Here is a 17582-nt window from a genome sequence, read left to right on the forward strand (position 1 = left end):
GAACACCATGACTCAAAAATCTCTGAGCTGAGATTAGTGGAGGCTAATGACAGCTTGGCAGCACACCCAGGGGCTTGTGGCAAGCACAGACTCAGAGATGGAGCCCCTGAGCTGTAATCGTGCCAGAGAAGATGGTCAGGATACAAGGAATGGCATAATCGCTCTTTCCAGAATTGATTCCTTCTCAGCTTAACATGTTGAAACATCACAAGTACTGAAAAACCCCCATCTGCCACCAGACCAAATCAAACACATCAATTATTGCTTCAGAAAGATGGTTGCTGCTAGATTTGATATCCCAAAAAAGCAAAGCTGCTTTAAAGCATCTTTTTATTTTAGCTGAGTGTTTTCATGGCAGCACACAATTCCTAATGAGCACTAATACAACTAGGACACACAGAAAAATATGTCAGCTGTGCAAAGATCGGCTCTAGACACAGAAGAGGAACTCTGAATCCCAGTGGATTTCAGTGGAATGACGGGCTTTGGAAGCCAGGTTTGTTGCACTAGGGCGAGGAACCAGGTGCATTCTACCACAGCCTTCCTTTGATACACACATTCCTAATGTCTGGGTAAAATACACAGGGTTGGTCTTCTTATGGTGGGTTTTGGCGGTGGTAGCGGATTGTGAGGATGAAATACATGGGGCAATGAAGAGACTGTGCATGCCTCTTGTTTCCTCTGTTGTCCACTGAATATTTGGTTATGGAGAGCAACATCTGAAAAGGTTTTGAAAGGCAAAGTCACCTTGCAGCTATCAAAACACTTCAGATGAGGCAGATGGGAAACCAAAAATATTATTTAGGTTTGGGCAGTAAAACTGACATTGAATCCATTTGCTTCGTTTTTCAGGCTTTGATGATAGTTAATGACAGCTTACAGAAGTTGTAAGTGATCTAAAAAAGCCATAAAAAGCTGCTTTGTGTCCTTGTTCAGGGGATGAATTTAACAAAACCATTAGGGGCTTTAAAACACTATTTTGACTTTCTAGAACCAGCTGTGGGATGATCCAGCTGCAGTTGGATCTCCCTTGCATCTAAGAGAACATTTAAGAGGATTAATCCAAATAATTTTAATTCAACAAAATGACCTTATGTAACATTACTGAGGAATTAATGAGAATTCTCTCATGTGGGTCATCACCAGCCCGGTGGATTTTTTTTCCCTGGGGGATCTCATTGCTCTCAGGCAGAGCGTGGACAAAGTAGATTGACTATGTAGCACATTGCATGGGATGAGATGATAAGTCACTCGGAGCAGGAACACTTTTTCCTTCACTGAGTTATTATTTGGGAATGCACAACAAAGAATGCAGCTGTCAGCCTCCTCTGGTGCTATCTGAAACCCTTTTGGCTCCAAGGCTTTTTCCACAGAAAAATGCAATCTCATCTAATGCAAATGCTGCTGCAGGAATCCGTGTAGTCCAGCTGTCTTTTTTTAATCGAAAAAAGTCCTGATCTAATTGTTTTTGACTGTGTTTCTTTGCTGTTCTTACTGAGCCGAGCAGGATGCATATTAAAACTAATTAGGTGCATATAGGGTATTCAATATTTGACCTTAATATTAGAGGCCCCAGGAGAGGGTACATTATCAAAGTTAACCGACTGCAAATTTTAGTAAAACCAAACTATGCCAGTGGTCTGACATTGCACAAAACCCAAGACTGTGCTGCTCCCAGCTTTGTGCAGGACATGGGGTCAGGGGCAGCCTCTGCCTGCACCATGCTTCCACCCTTTGCTTCCCATCTGGGCAGATCTGCTTCTCAGGAGCAGAAGAAACTGATTTGGAGCAGGAAAAAGAGGGTCTATGTGTGGCTTCTGTATTAGCTAGTATGATGTGTTTTTCTTCCTCTGACCACACCCCTATAGTGCCATCCCCTATCTGTGCTGTAGGGGAAGGGTCTGAGGACTGACTGAGCTGGGCATTGAATCCCTGCAGTTCCATGCTGGGAGTCAGATCCTGTGTCTGTGTACATCAGTGCACCTTTCCCAGCTAGCCCATAGCCTGGCCCTCACCAGAACCAGCAGCTCCCAGGAAAGGAGGAGCTCATTTATGGTCATTAACACTTGGGAGCAGGATAGTGCATCTGGGTACCAGAACTCTGGGGACCAGTGGCCAGAAATCTCTGCAGGAAAAAACTTGTTAGGTTACTCTGGTGGGTTAAAGCACTGGTATGGTTGACTGTGCACAATTAGGCTTGGTGTGGGCAATGCTTATTGTGAAGGGTAAGCCATGGGACAAGAGGAAATGGCCTCAAGTTGAACCTGGAGAGGTTTAGATTGGATATTCAGAGGAATTGAAGGGGTTGTCAAGCACTGGAACAGGCTGCCCAGGGAAGTGGCAATCTTAATCCCTGGATGCATTTAAAAGATTTGTTGACGTGACACTTAGGGACCTGATTTATTGGTGGAGTTGGCAGTGCTAGGGTAAGGGTTAGATTTGATGATCTTTGAGGTATTTTCCAACCTAAACAATTCTATGATTTTCCTGACTTTGTAGTGTTAAATTTCAAAGGATGACTACGTCCCTGTTGTGTTGGGTGGAGTACTAGCACAGTAGCTGGCTTTGCTCTGCCTGCCCAGCCTTTCCTTCTTTTGAAATATCAGAACTGGTGTCTTTCATTCATCAACACTAATTAATTACTTTCAGGATGCAGGAGACTGTTTACGGTCTTGAAATTGTTTTATACACACACTTAAAAACAAAGTATTTCACTCCACTGCTTCCTGTTGAAAATGTAAATGCTGAAACAGTCCTCACACTGCAGAGATGGGAAAGTCATTGGTGCATCCCAAATGTGGGGTTCCAAAGCCAACCCAACACCCCAGTCCAGTGAAGGACACTTAGCAGGAACCTCAGCATGCAGTCCAGGAAATCATCTCTCATCTCAGCTGCAGCATTCAAGCGAAGCAGGAATCACTGCTCAAGATAGCCCAAAGCCAAAATTAGGCATTGATGTAGAACTCAATTAAAAAATAATAATAATAATTAAAAGAAAACTAAGAGCTACTTCCAAACAGCCACGGGGCTGCAGGGACACAGCACCATGTTGGGAGTGCTGTACATGTTCCTAGTTTAGGGCTATATTAAATTGGAAATTAAGAGTATTCTGCAAATATTTTATGCACCTGAAAACAATCTGAAATCAAAGGTTTTGGGGAAGATGTAGTATCTGACTCTTGTATGTCTGGAAGCTAATAATTGTTGGCTCAATAGCCACTTGTCTACAGACAAAAATAAGATGGTAGCAATGTCGATTCTGAGCAGACACAAGAGAGTTTCTTACAATATCATCTTCAGGCTTTTTGGCCAGCAGTTAAGGTGCAGCAGCACATGGCTGGCTTTAAAGAGACGCCATGAAGACATCAGAGGGACTTAAAGGCATTAGACACAAACTGAAGTGCCTTAGAGGAGCAAGAGTGCTTCTGCCTTGTACAGGTCTATGAAACTTCTGCAATTGATTTGGCTAAGCTCGGCCATTTCCAGGGCTGTAGATTTTGGCAGCATTTCAATTGCCTGATGGATTTGCTTATTTTTTAACGTGAACCATCTGGTTAGTTAGAATAATATCTTTGCATGCAAGAAATACTTTGGTGGTAAGAATTCAGTTTTGAGTAACCCAAAGGTATTTCCTCCAGAAAGGAGATTTTCCCCAGCTGGGTGTCTATCACAGGGCTTCATCAGTATTTCTTGGACCAGTGTTGAAGTCCAGGTTGAAAATTTATGCTTTTTAAAATGAGCTCCATTTGCAGTTTTTAGATGACCCTGGCTAAGGATGTTGTTTTTCTTTTTTTAAAAAAAGGCATGTAGGCAAACAGTCATCTTAATTTTCATCTTGGAGAATTTCTTGTGGGAATAGGATGTACAAGATGGTATTCTAGCACAGCTGGGGGGAAGAAGAATGAGAGTTTAGAGAGATTTGCACCCTGTCATGGAGGTCTGAGCTGTGCCTTTGCAGTCTTTGAACACAAGGTCAGAGGCATCTGCGTTGATTTAGTTTAACATAATCCAGGAGTTTTTAATCACATTTCAGGCTATTAAATGAGTGTGAAGAGAATCACTGGAATTTAGCTTCATAACTCCCCTGTAAACAAAGTTTTAAACCTCATATCAAGATAAAAATAAATTTAAAGTAGCTGATTAGCAGATTTTCCATCAGAATTTGATCATCCTCCTCTCTACATATTAAAGTCAGATTTTTGTTCTGTTTTTCCCCATTTGCAGACAAAGATTGCAGAGTTTTCTTCAGAATTAGATTTTTTTCTTTTGTCTCAAGCTCTGTCCAGCCCCACCAGAATAACCTGCCTGATTCTGGGTAGGAGACAGAAAAGATTATTTTTGAAAGAAAAAAGGGGAAAGAAGGGAGGGGATAAAAATCAGAAAAGTTTGCTGAGCAAAAATAGATTTTGTGATGTGTGTTTGTTCCAAGATTCCCCATCTAAAATTCACCTTGGATCAGTCTATACCATAAATGTGAATGTACTGATGGGACTCAATAGCCTGAGCAAAAATGTGTCTGTGGACAAATTCTCTGTAATTCTGTAATGCTACCTCCCTTCTGCCATGGCCTTCCCTTTTACGCGGCATTTTACACCCACCAGCATCATCTCACACACTTTGCCTTGTCCCACAGTGTCCTGTGGACTTGGAACACTGCGCAGACCTGAGCTTTCCTGAGGTGGAAGGAGATGCTGCTGAGGAGCTCAGAGCCAGCCAGGCTGGGGGGAACCTGCGGGTGCCACACGGGGTGGTGCCACTGCCAGCCCCAACCAGCTCGGCGCCCCAGAGCCCTGAGAGCTGAAACTCATTGCCAAGGCACAGGGCTCTGTAGGAAAGCTGTGCAATGGCCTTTAAATTCCTCAGTTTGTCCAGGTGAAGGTGAGGAGCAGGTCTGCTTTTATAGGAACTGGACCGTTCATTTGTAAGGTATTTGCTTGCGATACACTCTGAGTGTAATAATCTCCTGGTGATTTCTTGCCTGGTTTTATTCAAACAAATCACTGTAATTGTAGGGATGTGCATTGATATGGGAAAACTTCATTCAGCTGGAAACATCTTGCTGATTGAAAGTAAATCATCTTAGGTAAAACAGAAACAGTATGGGTTTTATTTTCTCTGGTAGGCAGTTGGAAGTTTATAAGTATGTCTTTCACAGTGATGCAGACAGTTTGAAGCCACACAAAGGTCCCTGAATTTTTCAGGAAATATTTCAGAGGCATTGGCTTGAGGTTTTGGAGTGATGACAAAAGGCAGGAGATGAGACAAGGCTGTGTCAGTTGGGGCATGAGAGCCTGCATGTGAAGCTGTGGAAAGGATGAAGGCTGCTGAGCACTGGAAGCAAGAGGGGGTGTCCACAAATCTCCACTGCTGAGCATGCCACTCCCTCCTTCTGGCACAGAAAGGACAAGTTTAGGAAGGCTAAATGCCTTTAGGTCAGCCATGTTTAAGGAAATTCTTAGTACATACTTATAGGCGCCATCTCAGAAATACAAACACTTCTCTTGAGAGCTCTTAGAGGGCAGGTGAGGCACCAGAAGACAGGGAAAAAATGTAAACATGGTGCCTCTCTCTAAATATAGAGGGAGAAAAGAGGAGTAAGAATTATAGACCAGTCAACTTCTAGAAGCTTTCAAGAGAATGGAACTATCAATCATGTAATTTGCAACCACCTAGGAGATAAAAAGGGAGATGAGTGACATACAGCATGGATTATACAAAATTAGGCATGTTAAACTAGTCACATTTGATTTCTCAGCAGAAGTAGGAGAGCAATAGTTGGTGCCATATCTAGATTTTGGGAAGGATTTGTCAGGAGTCCCACTGGATTTTTAAAAAGTGACCTGGAAAAATAGTGCAAATAAACCTACTACAGGTCTTACACAAAAATTGGTGAGTAGCACAATTCATTCCCAAAGTAAACAGTTGTCAGTGGCTTGTGGTCAAAGCAGAGGACTCTGTCAGCCAGGAATCCACAGGGGTCTGTGTCAATTTCCTTCTAAATTTTCATCAGTGAAAAGTGGATGGAAATACATCATTACTTACCCCTGGCAGTGATATGGAGCTGGGAGATGTGCTTCAGCACATCAGAGGACAAACTTTGCAGCTTCATATGATCTTGGCAGACTGGAGATGTGAGGACTGGGTCTAGTCTGGGACAGTGTGCCTCAAAAAAGAAGAGGAGGACCTGCTTGGGAAGTGTCAGTGTGTGTGACTAAAGCTGGCTCAGGTTGGAAGGGCTGGAAGGAAAGCACCAGAATAGTTTGGCTGGAACTGATGTATGGGAATGATGGTGACTGTAGCCTCTGCTCCAGGAAGCTTTCAGGGTGATGGACAAGTATTTCCCTCAGGAGTGACCTGGGCAAACTGGCTCCTTGGTGGAATCAGCCCCCAGCTGAGCTCCAGCCCCAGTGCACTGGAGCTGTCGTGGGCTTTGTTCAGAGCCGCTGTTCCACAGCCGCAGGGGCCGTGCGTGTCAGCAGGGACGGGCGGCACAGTCATCTCTGGCTTTGCCTTCTTGATGCGGCCGTTGTGTAGTGAAAGGCTGAAGGCACGTAAGTGCTTTGTTGAACAGAAGCCAAAGCAAGCTGCTACGCAGAATGCACCCCCTGTTTCCAAGTATTTCATTTATTTTGTAATTAAGCAATAATTGCTGAGGCACTGGGCACTTCTTCAGGATTAATGACTTGCTGGGGGATGGCAGAAGATCTGATCTGCGGTGCAACCATTTTCTCCAGCAAATACCTTCTTGTTACTGCCATTCTGAAATGAGTACAACAACACAACCTGCCAATATATGGGCTTTGCTGTTAGCAGCTGAGGGATGAGGAGCAGGCATTAATGGGTACCTTAGGCAATCAGGTTGCTTCAGTTGTCTCTCACCATTCCATTCAGAGCACAGTGTTTTATTAGTCACTTGGTGAATGAAATGGCTTTTTAATTGCTCAGAATCACTTTTTTAAATTACAGCACTTTCTCCCCCCTCTACAGCCCCTGGGGATCCTCTAAAATCCCTTTTCTTCCTTTGCCCTGGAGAGAGCCAGTTGTAGTGTGGCAAGGAGGAACCTGCAGGCAGCAGTTTCCTTTGTAATTCAGACACTGGGAAAAATAGATGCCATTTAGAAAACTGAGGATTCACATTTTTGGTGCTGAAAACCCTCTGCTCCCATAATTTGCAGGTGGATTAAGGAGTAGCCTACCTTGCCTAAACCTGTAAAGACTTTACAGTCTTGGCATGCTGCTCGCTTCTGTTAGTTCCTACACCTGTATGTTTTTAATGGTCAAGCTCACTACAGCACACAAACCCCACTGCTTCTTGTGTCCTGTGGCATCAGGAGCTGGCTCAAGCCATGTCCTATAGCAAGATACCTCCCAGGAGTAGTGTTGGAGCTTTAAATGTCCTCTAGACAGTAAAGCACAGCAGCAGGCGAGAAGAAAGGTGTATCCCAACAGGTGAGTGGCAGCATGAACATTTCCAAGGGACTATGGAAAAAGCTGCTACAGGATTGGAGCCATCAGATTGCCCAGGCAAGCAAATGGAGAAACATTTGTGAAAAGCATATAGGACAATAAACCAGTTCACAGTGTCCTAGCAGGCTTTGGAACAGGAGTCGGGGGGGTTGGCTTGCTCAAATATTAGGTAATGTGCTCACTGCATGATTGATTAATCCATAGGTACCTCTGACAGCAAGACTTCCATGCTGGCATCCACAGTGCTGCTTTCAGCGTCCATGGCTGCCTTCTAGAGAGATTTCACACAGGAACAATTGGGGTGTTTTTTCTCTGTCCCCTTTCAAAGTATCAGTTTTACTTCTGTGTTTGAATGACAGCAGCATTGTTGCCCAGCTGCAGTGTGTTCACTGAGGGATCCCAGAGCCACTCTCCATCCCTTAATTCTGCCCCTTTGGCACAAGGAGCCCTGTTACTCGATAGGGAACTTACTGGCTTGGAGTATTTAGAAGTGAAAATGTCAGTAACCAACTTCATGGCACAAAGCTAAAAATGGTTTAAACTCTGAGGAAGACCAGAAACCAAAGCTCACTTCTTTTCCCATACAGCTATTCAGCCCTCTTTTTGCCTTCTGAATTCCTGAGTTGATGCCTGTCAGTACAAGCCAGAAACAAATCCAGGCCAAGCTGTAGGCATCACTCCCATCTCCTCCATCCTGAACAACAGCTGGACTAAACAAATTTCAGCAGCATCCTCTTGAGGCCATTACACTCTCCCTTGTGCCTGTCCTCACCCTTTCTTTTCCCCCCTCTTACGTTTCCTTCCCTTAGTTGCCCAAAACCCAGCCACGAGCTGGGTTTAATCTCGCTTGCCCCAAAATCCAGCCACGAGCCAACCATCCAGAAAAAATGAATTATTCCTGGTGATGCTTTCATGAACCACCTGCCTGCCTCCTGTGGGACCCCTGCTCTGCTGTGCTTCTTGTTGTCATGCTCAGAGCTGGGAGGAAGTGCTGCTGTACAGTCTCTCTTGAATTCAAACAGAATTGATGCAGATCCTTTTGCCTTGTGTCACCCATAACTCTTTGTGTTGACCGCTCCTTTTGGCAAAGAAACACATTTCCCAGAAGTTCAGAAACTTGTCTGAGTAACAGTAAATGATCCATGAGATCCAGTGCTGATACGTGGCTCTGCTGCCCCACCTCCTTCCCATCATTCAAACGCTTCTGTTCCAAACCTCGCCACAATCACTGGATTCAAAGGAAATAAAAGCGACAGAGTACAAGATCTGCTGTTGCCCATAACTCCATCAAAATCAAAACAAGCTATCAAATTTTTTTGAGCAAATTGTCAAGTCTGGATTCACTGAGTCAGAAAGGTTTTCATACACCCCTGTTCTCCTCAGCTTAGGTGAGGGGAACCAGCAGCCCCCTGTGCTGTTTCCAGCACACCAGCACCACTTGCCTTTGCTGGAGGGTACCCAAGCAGGCGGCTCCACCCAGTTCCTCAGATCAGTAGCTTAAAAATGTCCTGGTCACCAATTGATTTGAATTTTGTCCATCTGAGGTTGTCTTTGCTTGTAGTCATGTTTTCCCAGGACTCAGGGGTTGTTGAGCAGCTCCTCCCAGGAGCTCAGTGTTCAGTGTTGAGTAAGCAAAGGTTGAGGTGGGGATAGCAGAGAGTCAGTCACTTGTGTTAGAAAACCTTTCTTGAGCTTCACATCAGGGGAAGGAGATCTCTGTTTTGGTCAGCATGTTTCTAACAGCCTTGTTCTTTGTGTAGTCATCTGTTAGTAACACTGGGCTGGCATCCAGCTCCATTCTCCATCCCAGCACTGTATCTATTGCAAGCTCGCAGTGTGAGCTAGTGCTCCCTCTCTCCCAGGGGATGCCAGCACTTGTCGGGACCTTTGATGTTGTGTATCTGATTTAGAAAAAAAAAATTGAATCAAAAATCCTTTTACAGAAAGGGTGCTAGGTTTTATCAGAGACCAGATTTGTTACTGAAGGACCCTCTATTGTCCAGTGACATCTGAGGATGAGCAAACAAGGATTTCATTTTAGCTAAGCAGATCATCCTCTCTTCCAACATTTAAGATATAACTTATGTCTTCACTGGGAAGAATTATTGTCAAACACAATTAGTTCTGCAAATCCTAGTTGTTTTTGGAGACACATCCAGACTTAGTTCTGGAGTAACCTAGAGATGAATAAATTACGGGGGTCAGTCTTCTGACCTAAGCAAGGGACTGCAATAACTTGCTCCCTCAAATAGTTCCTTTCCACAGTTTAATAGAGACCAGTGCACAGAGCATCCAGCACACAGAGCTGGTAGGATTGTGGGTCACATTCCTGTCTTGCTTGGGGAAGGGATAACATAACATGCCTTGAAGCAAAAAAAATCTCAGCAATTATTCTAAAGGAGAGAGAAGGAGGGAGGAGGAAATGTGGAGGGTACTTTGAGTGCTTCATAACTAAGACACTTTCTGTGCCTGAGTCCCTGTGTGTACAGGGGTATTTTGACTCCGGTTCCTTTTGTAAGGTACCCCAGAAGTTACTACTGCTAAAAGGACCAGACAAGAACTAGAGGGTTTCTATCACTTGTTCCAGTGGTTAAGATCTGATCTGATGGTCATTTGTGCTCATTGAACATATTTCCATAGACCTTGACTGGCAAGGTAATGTAGGACCTGGAAACCTCCCCCCTGTGACTGCTGAGCATGCGAACACAAGGTGCTCCAGGCTTCAGCATTTGCAGTTCATTTGGAAAGGAGGTACCATATGCACCAACTGTGCACAAAACCATCTTGATAGTGTGCACAAAACCATCTTGATAGAGAGCAAAAGGGATGCTAATTCCAGCACTGGGCTCAGACACACTACTGGTGAACAATCAGAAAGGTTTAAAAAGAAATGCTGACTAAATTAAGCGAATCAAGCCAGCAGATGTGCTCTTCAGAAGAGCACAGCTGTCTTTTAAATGTCTCTCCCACTGAAATTACATTCTCAAGAGTTTTTTGTCCTTTGCATTTTCTTCAGGATCATCCATGAGGACGGCTTCTCTGGAGAAGACGTGAAGCAGTACAAGCCAGTGGTCTACAGCAACACTATACAGTCACTGGCAGCTATTGTCCGTGCCATGGATACCTTGGGCATTGAGTACGGCGATAAGGAACGGCGGGTAAGTTAAAATCACCACTGCAGACACTCCAGACCATGACCAGGAGGCATTTGCACAGTCTCAATGCCTTGGAGGGATAAGGAGGGAGGGGAGATTTACATCACTGTTGTATGCCTCCTGCACATGCATTTTGTAAAACAGAGACACAATTGCATGTGATGTGCCATTTGTACACTTACGCTGGAAAGTGTAGCCCTGAGGACCACTGTGTCACAAAAGCCACAATCTCTCATGCCCTGGCTCTAGTCAGGCCAGGGAAGAAAAATTATCTGTTATCTAGGGACAGCCTAGACAGATCTACTGATAGATTTGAGAAAAGAGTGAGAACATGTGTCCTGTCCCCTGTGCATGTGCTGGACACAGAGGCTGCATGGACTGCTGAATCAGGGAGAAGTCTTGCTGCCATTCAAAGCCCTTCCACCAGCCTGCTAATGTAGGAAAGCTTTTAGGATTAACTTCATTGGGGCTTGACTGGCTTCTACTCACACATCCCCCATTTCAGTGTACCCAAACAGCAATTTTGGTTGCAAAGAGGGGGATGTATTACTTCAGCGAGGTTGGTATGGACAGGCTCTTAGGCAGCAGCATTGGCATCTGTCTTATCAGAACAGCTATGTGATCCTTGGCAGCCTTCTTGTACCACACACCTAGGCCACCCTGTCCTTTTACAGTTGCTAGTCTGTGATTACTTTCACCAGCTCCCTATTTTTAAACAGTGGCTCCTCTGTGAGGTGCCCCTGCCAGCCTCTGCCTTGCATTTCTGGCTCAGACCAAGCCCACACAGAGAAACTCAGAACCCTAGAGTGGAGTCAAAACCACCCTTTTTGCATGCTGCAATCCCAGAGAAGGTAAAACTACTTGATTTCACTGGAAATAAAATAATTTCAAATTAAAGACCTGGTAAAGGCAAAGTCCTATATGCCAGTGAGTTTGTCATGACTATTTTTGGGTAGCTATCAAATGACAGATGTACAACATACTCCAAACTCCTTATCTGAGTGTTGATAATAAAAGCATTCACTAGAAGGGATGCCAAAATCCTGCTGTGGTATTACTGTATGAGAAGGTACCTTATTTCTCCCAATCACAAGGAGGTAGTTTGATTTCTTTGCATCTAGGGATTTTCCTGTAGGAACTCTAAATCCTGGAGACATTTCCATCCCAAACGTGGAGATGATACCATAATGGAGTTCTTGTGAGCTTGCCGAGAACTAATGCTGATGGCTTTCAAACTGAATACATTAATCTGTTGATTACTCAGTGACTCAGCTCTCAGCAAGGCAACGTATCTCGCTCAGCTAAAACCTATGCCTAGCAAAACAGAAACAATCATTCTCCATGTCTGATAAATAGTCTGTGGCAGACAGCTTTAAAATGTAAATTTATTTTTTAAATACCTAAAGTCCTAGTTTGAGGAGGCAAAACTCATCGCTGCTTTAGTGCCAGGCCTGGCACAATACAGGGGGTGGAGGAGGAGAGCTGTTATCAGGACTGCCAGGAACGAGAGGTGGAGTACTGAGCTGAACAAAATGTTGCATCCGTTCATATTCCCGCGGAAAAGATGCCAAATGTTCCTAGGGTTGTGCAATAGCTCAGGCTGGAGACGAGCTCAGGAGGTGTCAAGTCCAACCCCTGCTCAGGTGAAGTCTAAGGTCAAACCAGGTTGCTCAGGGCTCTACCCAGTCGGATCTGAAATCATTCAAGGATGGAGACTTCACACCCTCTTCGGGCAGTCTGCTCCACTTCTCTTACAGTCCCCATGATGAAAAAGTTTCTCCTTATGTCTAGTGTGAACCACTGTTGTTTCAATTTATGCTTTGTGGCAGTAGAGATCAGGTATTATGCTTTGCAAAGTAAAAAGTGAGTTTGATTAAGTTCTCCCTAGCCTTGTTTCCCCTAAGATGTAGTTCTGGAGGAATTACTCCTGTCTTACAATTGTGTCATGCTGACTGTGTGAGACGAGCCTGCCACAAACCACTACAAACCAAACCACTGTCTGGGAGAGATGGTTCAGTGTATCTGTTCCCTTCATAGATGGCAGAAATATTTCTTCATCCAGCAGCAGACAAAGGAAAAGGAAACCAAGGGGAAAAGGGAAAATAAGGGAAGGTAACCAAGTCTCTCAGGCTGTGATCTTCCACTTGCTCCTTTCTCTTAGGCTCAAAAGTTGCTGGTATTAGTATGAAATAGTATTTATTTTAATCTTACAAAGAAGCACATGGCTTCTGCTGCCCTGCTTTTATTATTAATGCACAGCTGCTAAAAAAGAGGCCATTAAACAGGCGATTTGTTGAGTATTATGCTACATAGTTCATCCCTTTTCAGGCAAAGCTTTTCTATTTTAAAAGTCATTCCTCAGCCAAGGGTTTCCAATGCAAATCTTTTAGTGGGGGATTTTCCCCTACTCATCACTTAAGCCCCCAAGACAAGGGAGCTCAGGAAGGGGAGCCAAGGCTGTGACTGCTCCAGCCTGATTCAGCAGCAGGGAAGGAGGAGACTTGGGCCTAGGACAGGTTTTCCCCAGAGACCGCTTGGCTATTACTGCTTCCCCCATCTCCCCCATCCCACTTTCCAGGAGATGGATCTGCACCCATTTCCCTTCCAAATGGTACCTTGACCATGATCAAAGCAAAAAAACTCCTCCTCTACTTAATAAATGCATGTTGTTATGCAGAACAGAAAATAACTAAATCTTCTCACTGTTCTCATTTTTCTCCTGGCCATAATTGTACCACCAGTATTTAGTCTAATAGAAGTGAAAAGACTGGGGGAAGACTAAACCCCCTTGCTTTTGGCTGTCAGAGCGAGATCAGTGTAGGAAATAGGACCTAAAAAGACAAAATAAATCCCAAAGCATATGCTCCAGGTCTCACTGACCCTCTCTGCTGATAAGGACTTGTCCCCAGGTTGAGAACGAAACAGCCCATGTGTCAGATTTCACTTTTATGTGTGCTCCTTGTCCAGGGCAGTGGGTTTTCTTGCAGCTTTGCCCAGCTCATGAAAGGCTCATGGCCTGTGGGCAGCACCCAGGTCCTTGTTTCGTGACCTTCAGCACGGGAGGCAGGAGCACATCCTGCCAGCTCACAGCACGCTGTCACTGTGCACAGCATGGAAGCCAGGCTGAAACTCCAGAAAAGCTGTGCAAGTACAAAGTCACAAATCCTTCACGTGTTACAAGGGGGCGGGCAGAAAAGGAGCACTCGGTGAGGAGACAGGAGCCAGCTGCAGGAGAAGTGACATCTGTGGGTGTTGCTCATCTCCAGGGCCACCACTGCCCTGGGTCTGGATCCCTGACAAGACAAGGGGTTACACACAGGAAGAGAGGCAGAAGCTTAGTCTCGCCTGCCTACTCAGGACTCTCCAGCTGATCTGTAGGGCACTACTCAGTCCCTACCTTGATAATCAGATTAACAGGCAGGAAAGAGTCAGGCTGTAATATGTAGCATGTGGATTAAATGGTCCTCTAAAGTGCAAATGTATTAATAAAACAAGCTTCTCGCTGATTCCATTTCAGTGTACTCAGGCAGAGGAAATGGGAAATGGAGGTTTGAAACCAGGAATCAGTCAGTCCAAGTGTTTGGAAAGGATCAAGCAGGAAGGGCAGAGTAAGGATGGATTTTCATATCTCTGTTTGAAAATCTCGTTCTGAAGTCTAGCTTCAGAAACCCCAGCCAGAAGAAGCATTATGTCTCTTCCTTTGTGGGTTAATGCTGACCCCAGAACCCACTTGGAAATGCAGTCTTGCAATCCCCCTTTGGTGGAATGCCAGAGCTGCAGCCAGGCTGTGGGGCCTGGAGAGGTGTCTTAGGTTGGATTGGTCCCAGGCTGCAGTGGACGTCCTGCCCTGTGCAGGCTGGTATGAAAGCAGCTGTAAAGCATGCTCATATTTTCACAAACCAGACAGAAACAGGCTGGAATTATTCAGAAAGTACTTAACAGAGAATGCAAATATCAGTTGCATGGCTCAGATCCAAGTGTCTGAGGCGAGAGGTCACAGGTTTAGCACTTTAGGGGTCCAGAGGTGCCAGGCAGTGATCTTCACATCGAACTTTTTCCCAGTGTGAGTCTGGACATGTCTCTGCTTCAGCTATGAACGGGAAAACTAAAAAGCTGTTGATGTGTTAAAATATTTTGATTGGGATATTTTTTTTTTGACTTTGTAGCAAAATGTGTCTGTGGTGACCTTCTGCTGTGTACAGTCTGCAACTCTTGAACTGTGAGCCAAACAAAGATGTGCTGGGACATTTTAAAATACTGGCTAGTAGCCTTGAAAAAAAACCCTTCTGTAGTGTAATTGAGCAGCTCAGCATATCAAATTTGCTTCTGAACAGAGAGGTGCTTGTAGAAACCTGGTGCCTCCAGCCCCTTCCCCTCTGCACATGCCAAAAGGGGATTTTAGGAGCTTCCCTCTTCCTCTTGTTCTTGCTTGGCAGTGGCAGGAGCAAAGTTGCAGCCACTGTCACCTGCTGCCTTCCAGGCGCTGGAGGGGAGCAGTGTGGGGGAGGATCTCTCTTTCATAAGATCTGCTCCTGCATAACTGGCTTTTTGTAGTTGTCAGTTCAAGATATTGTGCTACTTCATTTGAGTCAGATATCTGTTTAGACCAGCTGGCTCCTACTGTGTGTCCCCAACCCAAGATTTCTCAGAAATGCAAAAAGGCTGCTAATAACTTCAGGGAGGGCAGGTGAGGTTAATCAGGCACTGCTGTTCTGGTAGGAAGGCTCCCTCAGCTATCTGGGTGATGATCTAGAAGATGGACACAGGATACCTGGGCTTGTGCTGCTTGACTGAGGATGCAGCCAGTCCTTGCTGGTCTGCTGTTGTAAGTGATGGGAACTTATGGCTGCTGTGTAGAAGGGCAGGATGGAGTGGAAGAAAAGGAAAAATGGAATAAAGAGGTGGCACTAGATGTGCCATTTTTTACCTGGTGTCAGCATTTGTCCGGATATCCAGCTGCAGACAATGTCTTCTTGCAATAGGCACAGCTCACATATAATCATATTTGCTGTACCATATCAGAGCCAGTACAAATCCCAAGTAACAGTCCAGGACAAGTATTTCAGCCTGCCCTTCATAAAGGTCTGTCACTTTTCCTTTAATGCTGCAGCAGTCTTTCTCACACACCTCCCTCTTGGTCCTTCTACAAGGCACATTTCAGTTGCCATTATTCATGTTTCTGAGGGGTGGGGAACAAATAAAGGGCAGGGCATTTCTTGAGAGGTGGGAAACATGAAACAGAGAGGAAAGCACTTGTTATTGTCACAGCCTGCCGTGTTGCCAGGGAGATGGTTGGGTCATTCAAGAAATGCTTGTCGTTGCTGGCCAAGATGGCCAATGTGTTTGGAATCTTTGCTGCAAAATGAGGGTGTGGGAGAAAGAGGGAGACAGTAAAGAACAAGGGAAAGCTCAGAGTAAGCTCTGCCTGCATGGTCACAGGGCATGACCCACATGCCTTATGGTACCATCTCTGGAGTCTCTCTAAACAAAGCAGCAGTTTCTATATGCCACTAATATATTTTCCTCCTTTGAAAACACCTTGATCCCCTGAAAATACAAGAACTTTCCTAATAAATGATAGCACTAAATTAACAGCAGAGCACAAAGGCAGTTTATGATAGCACTTTGTACCAGCTGAAAGAGTTTGGAATGATCTACTTCCATGCCTGTGTTCTGCCTCTTAGGGAGAGTCAAACTCTGTCATAACCAGAAGGGATCCCAGCCAAGTCAGCTGAGACCTGTGGCTGGAGCTGGGAGACCTTGCTTTGCAGCAGCAGCAGCAGCAGCAGCAGCAGTAGTACAGCCTGCCTCTGTGCTCCTGCAGACCTGAAGTCGTGATCATCAAGTCTATAACCTATGGTGATCTTCACATGGAAAAAACATTGTGATCTTCATAGTGTCTGCTTTGCTGTACTCATGCTGCTAATAAAGATAGTGATCAGAAATGAGAAAAAGCTGCTGGAGTCATGGCTACAAACACATCATGGCCAGAAAATGTAGTAGTAATAGTAAAAACAGCTGGATGCTCTAGGCAAGCAATTGAACCACACGGCCAGTGCTGCAGCAGAGGCTGTACCAGTAACCTTTCTTTCAGCAGAAGACTGTTAATCACTCACAAGAGCTCTAAAAAGCCAAACTTCCCCAGGGTGGCCCAATGTACCAGTTTTAGTTAAAATCCCTAAAGAATGAAAGAGACCTCTTGAAATGGATCCAAAGGGAGGCAGGGGACAGTGGGCGGCAGTCGCGTAGCACGTTGGAAACGTGTGTCGTGTGGAAGGCGGCTCGCTGGAAGGTGCCACCTTGCTGAGCACTGATGTGCCAGCTTGATGTTTTTCACATTGGTCCTGTTTCAGGATATCCATGGTGTTGGCATGGCAACCCTCACTCTGAAGTAAACACTGGATCTGCTTTTTGGGTTCTCCAAGACACGGATGGTGAATAGGCAGCAGTCAGGGGACAGGGTGGAATAGAAGTTCACCTGGTATTCCAGTCCCTCTGTGCAGTCAGAAATCTGTTCCTAAGAAACACATTTCTGGGGAAAAAAAGTATTGTGAAGCACTTCAGTGTCATTTCTCAGGGAGCCAGATGAGAATAAGAGATGTGGTCACACCTTAAAATGCCACCAGATCTGTTTCTTGGGTGAACACTTGGCATCAGCCAGGCACTGTAGGTTGGTGATACTTGCTGTCCATGCTGCCTTCCTAATTCTGAGATGATTTTTATAGCTAAATGTCCTACAAAAACACTGACCAAAACAGATTCCATCAATTAAAACTAGCCTTTTAATTTTCTTTTGAAGAAAATCAGAAGATAAAGAGATGTCTCAGGGGATCATTGATAAGAGAGAGACCACAGTCACCTCTTTCCAACTCCAGGCTCCAGACTGAGTCTAATCACATCTTTCACCACCTAAAGAAGGCTTTAAAGAAGATGGTGCCAGAGTATTCCCAGAGAAACACA

General features: G+C 44.9%; 1 protein-coding gene across 2 annotated transcripts in view; it reads left to right on the top strand.

The window, feature by feature from the left end:
• Positions 1-17582, top strand: part of GNAO1 (G protein subunit alpha o1) — a 142723-nt gene that overhangs the window by 38830 nt on the left and 86311 nt on the right. For both annotated transcript variants that reach the window (XM_068202813.1, XM_068202812.1), the window contains exon 3: positions 10484-10625. In XM_068202813.1, the coding sequence (XP_068058914.1) occupies positions 10484-10625 (142 nt within the window). The remainder of the gene's footprint in view (positions 1-10483; positions 10626-17582) is intronic.

Source organism: Anomalospiza imberbis, chromosome 12, assembly GCF_031753505.1.
Source record: "Anomalospiza imberbis isolate Cuckoo-Finch-1a 21T00152 chromosome 12, ASM3175350v1, whole genome shotgun sequence".
Classification (NCBI taxonomy): domain Eukaryota; kingdom Metazoa; phylum Chordata; class Aves; order Passeriformes; family Viduidae; genus Anomalospiza; species Anomalospiza imberbis.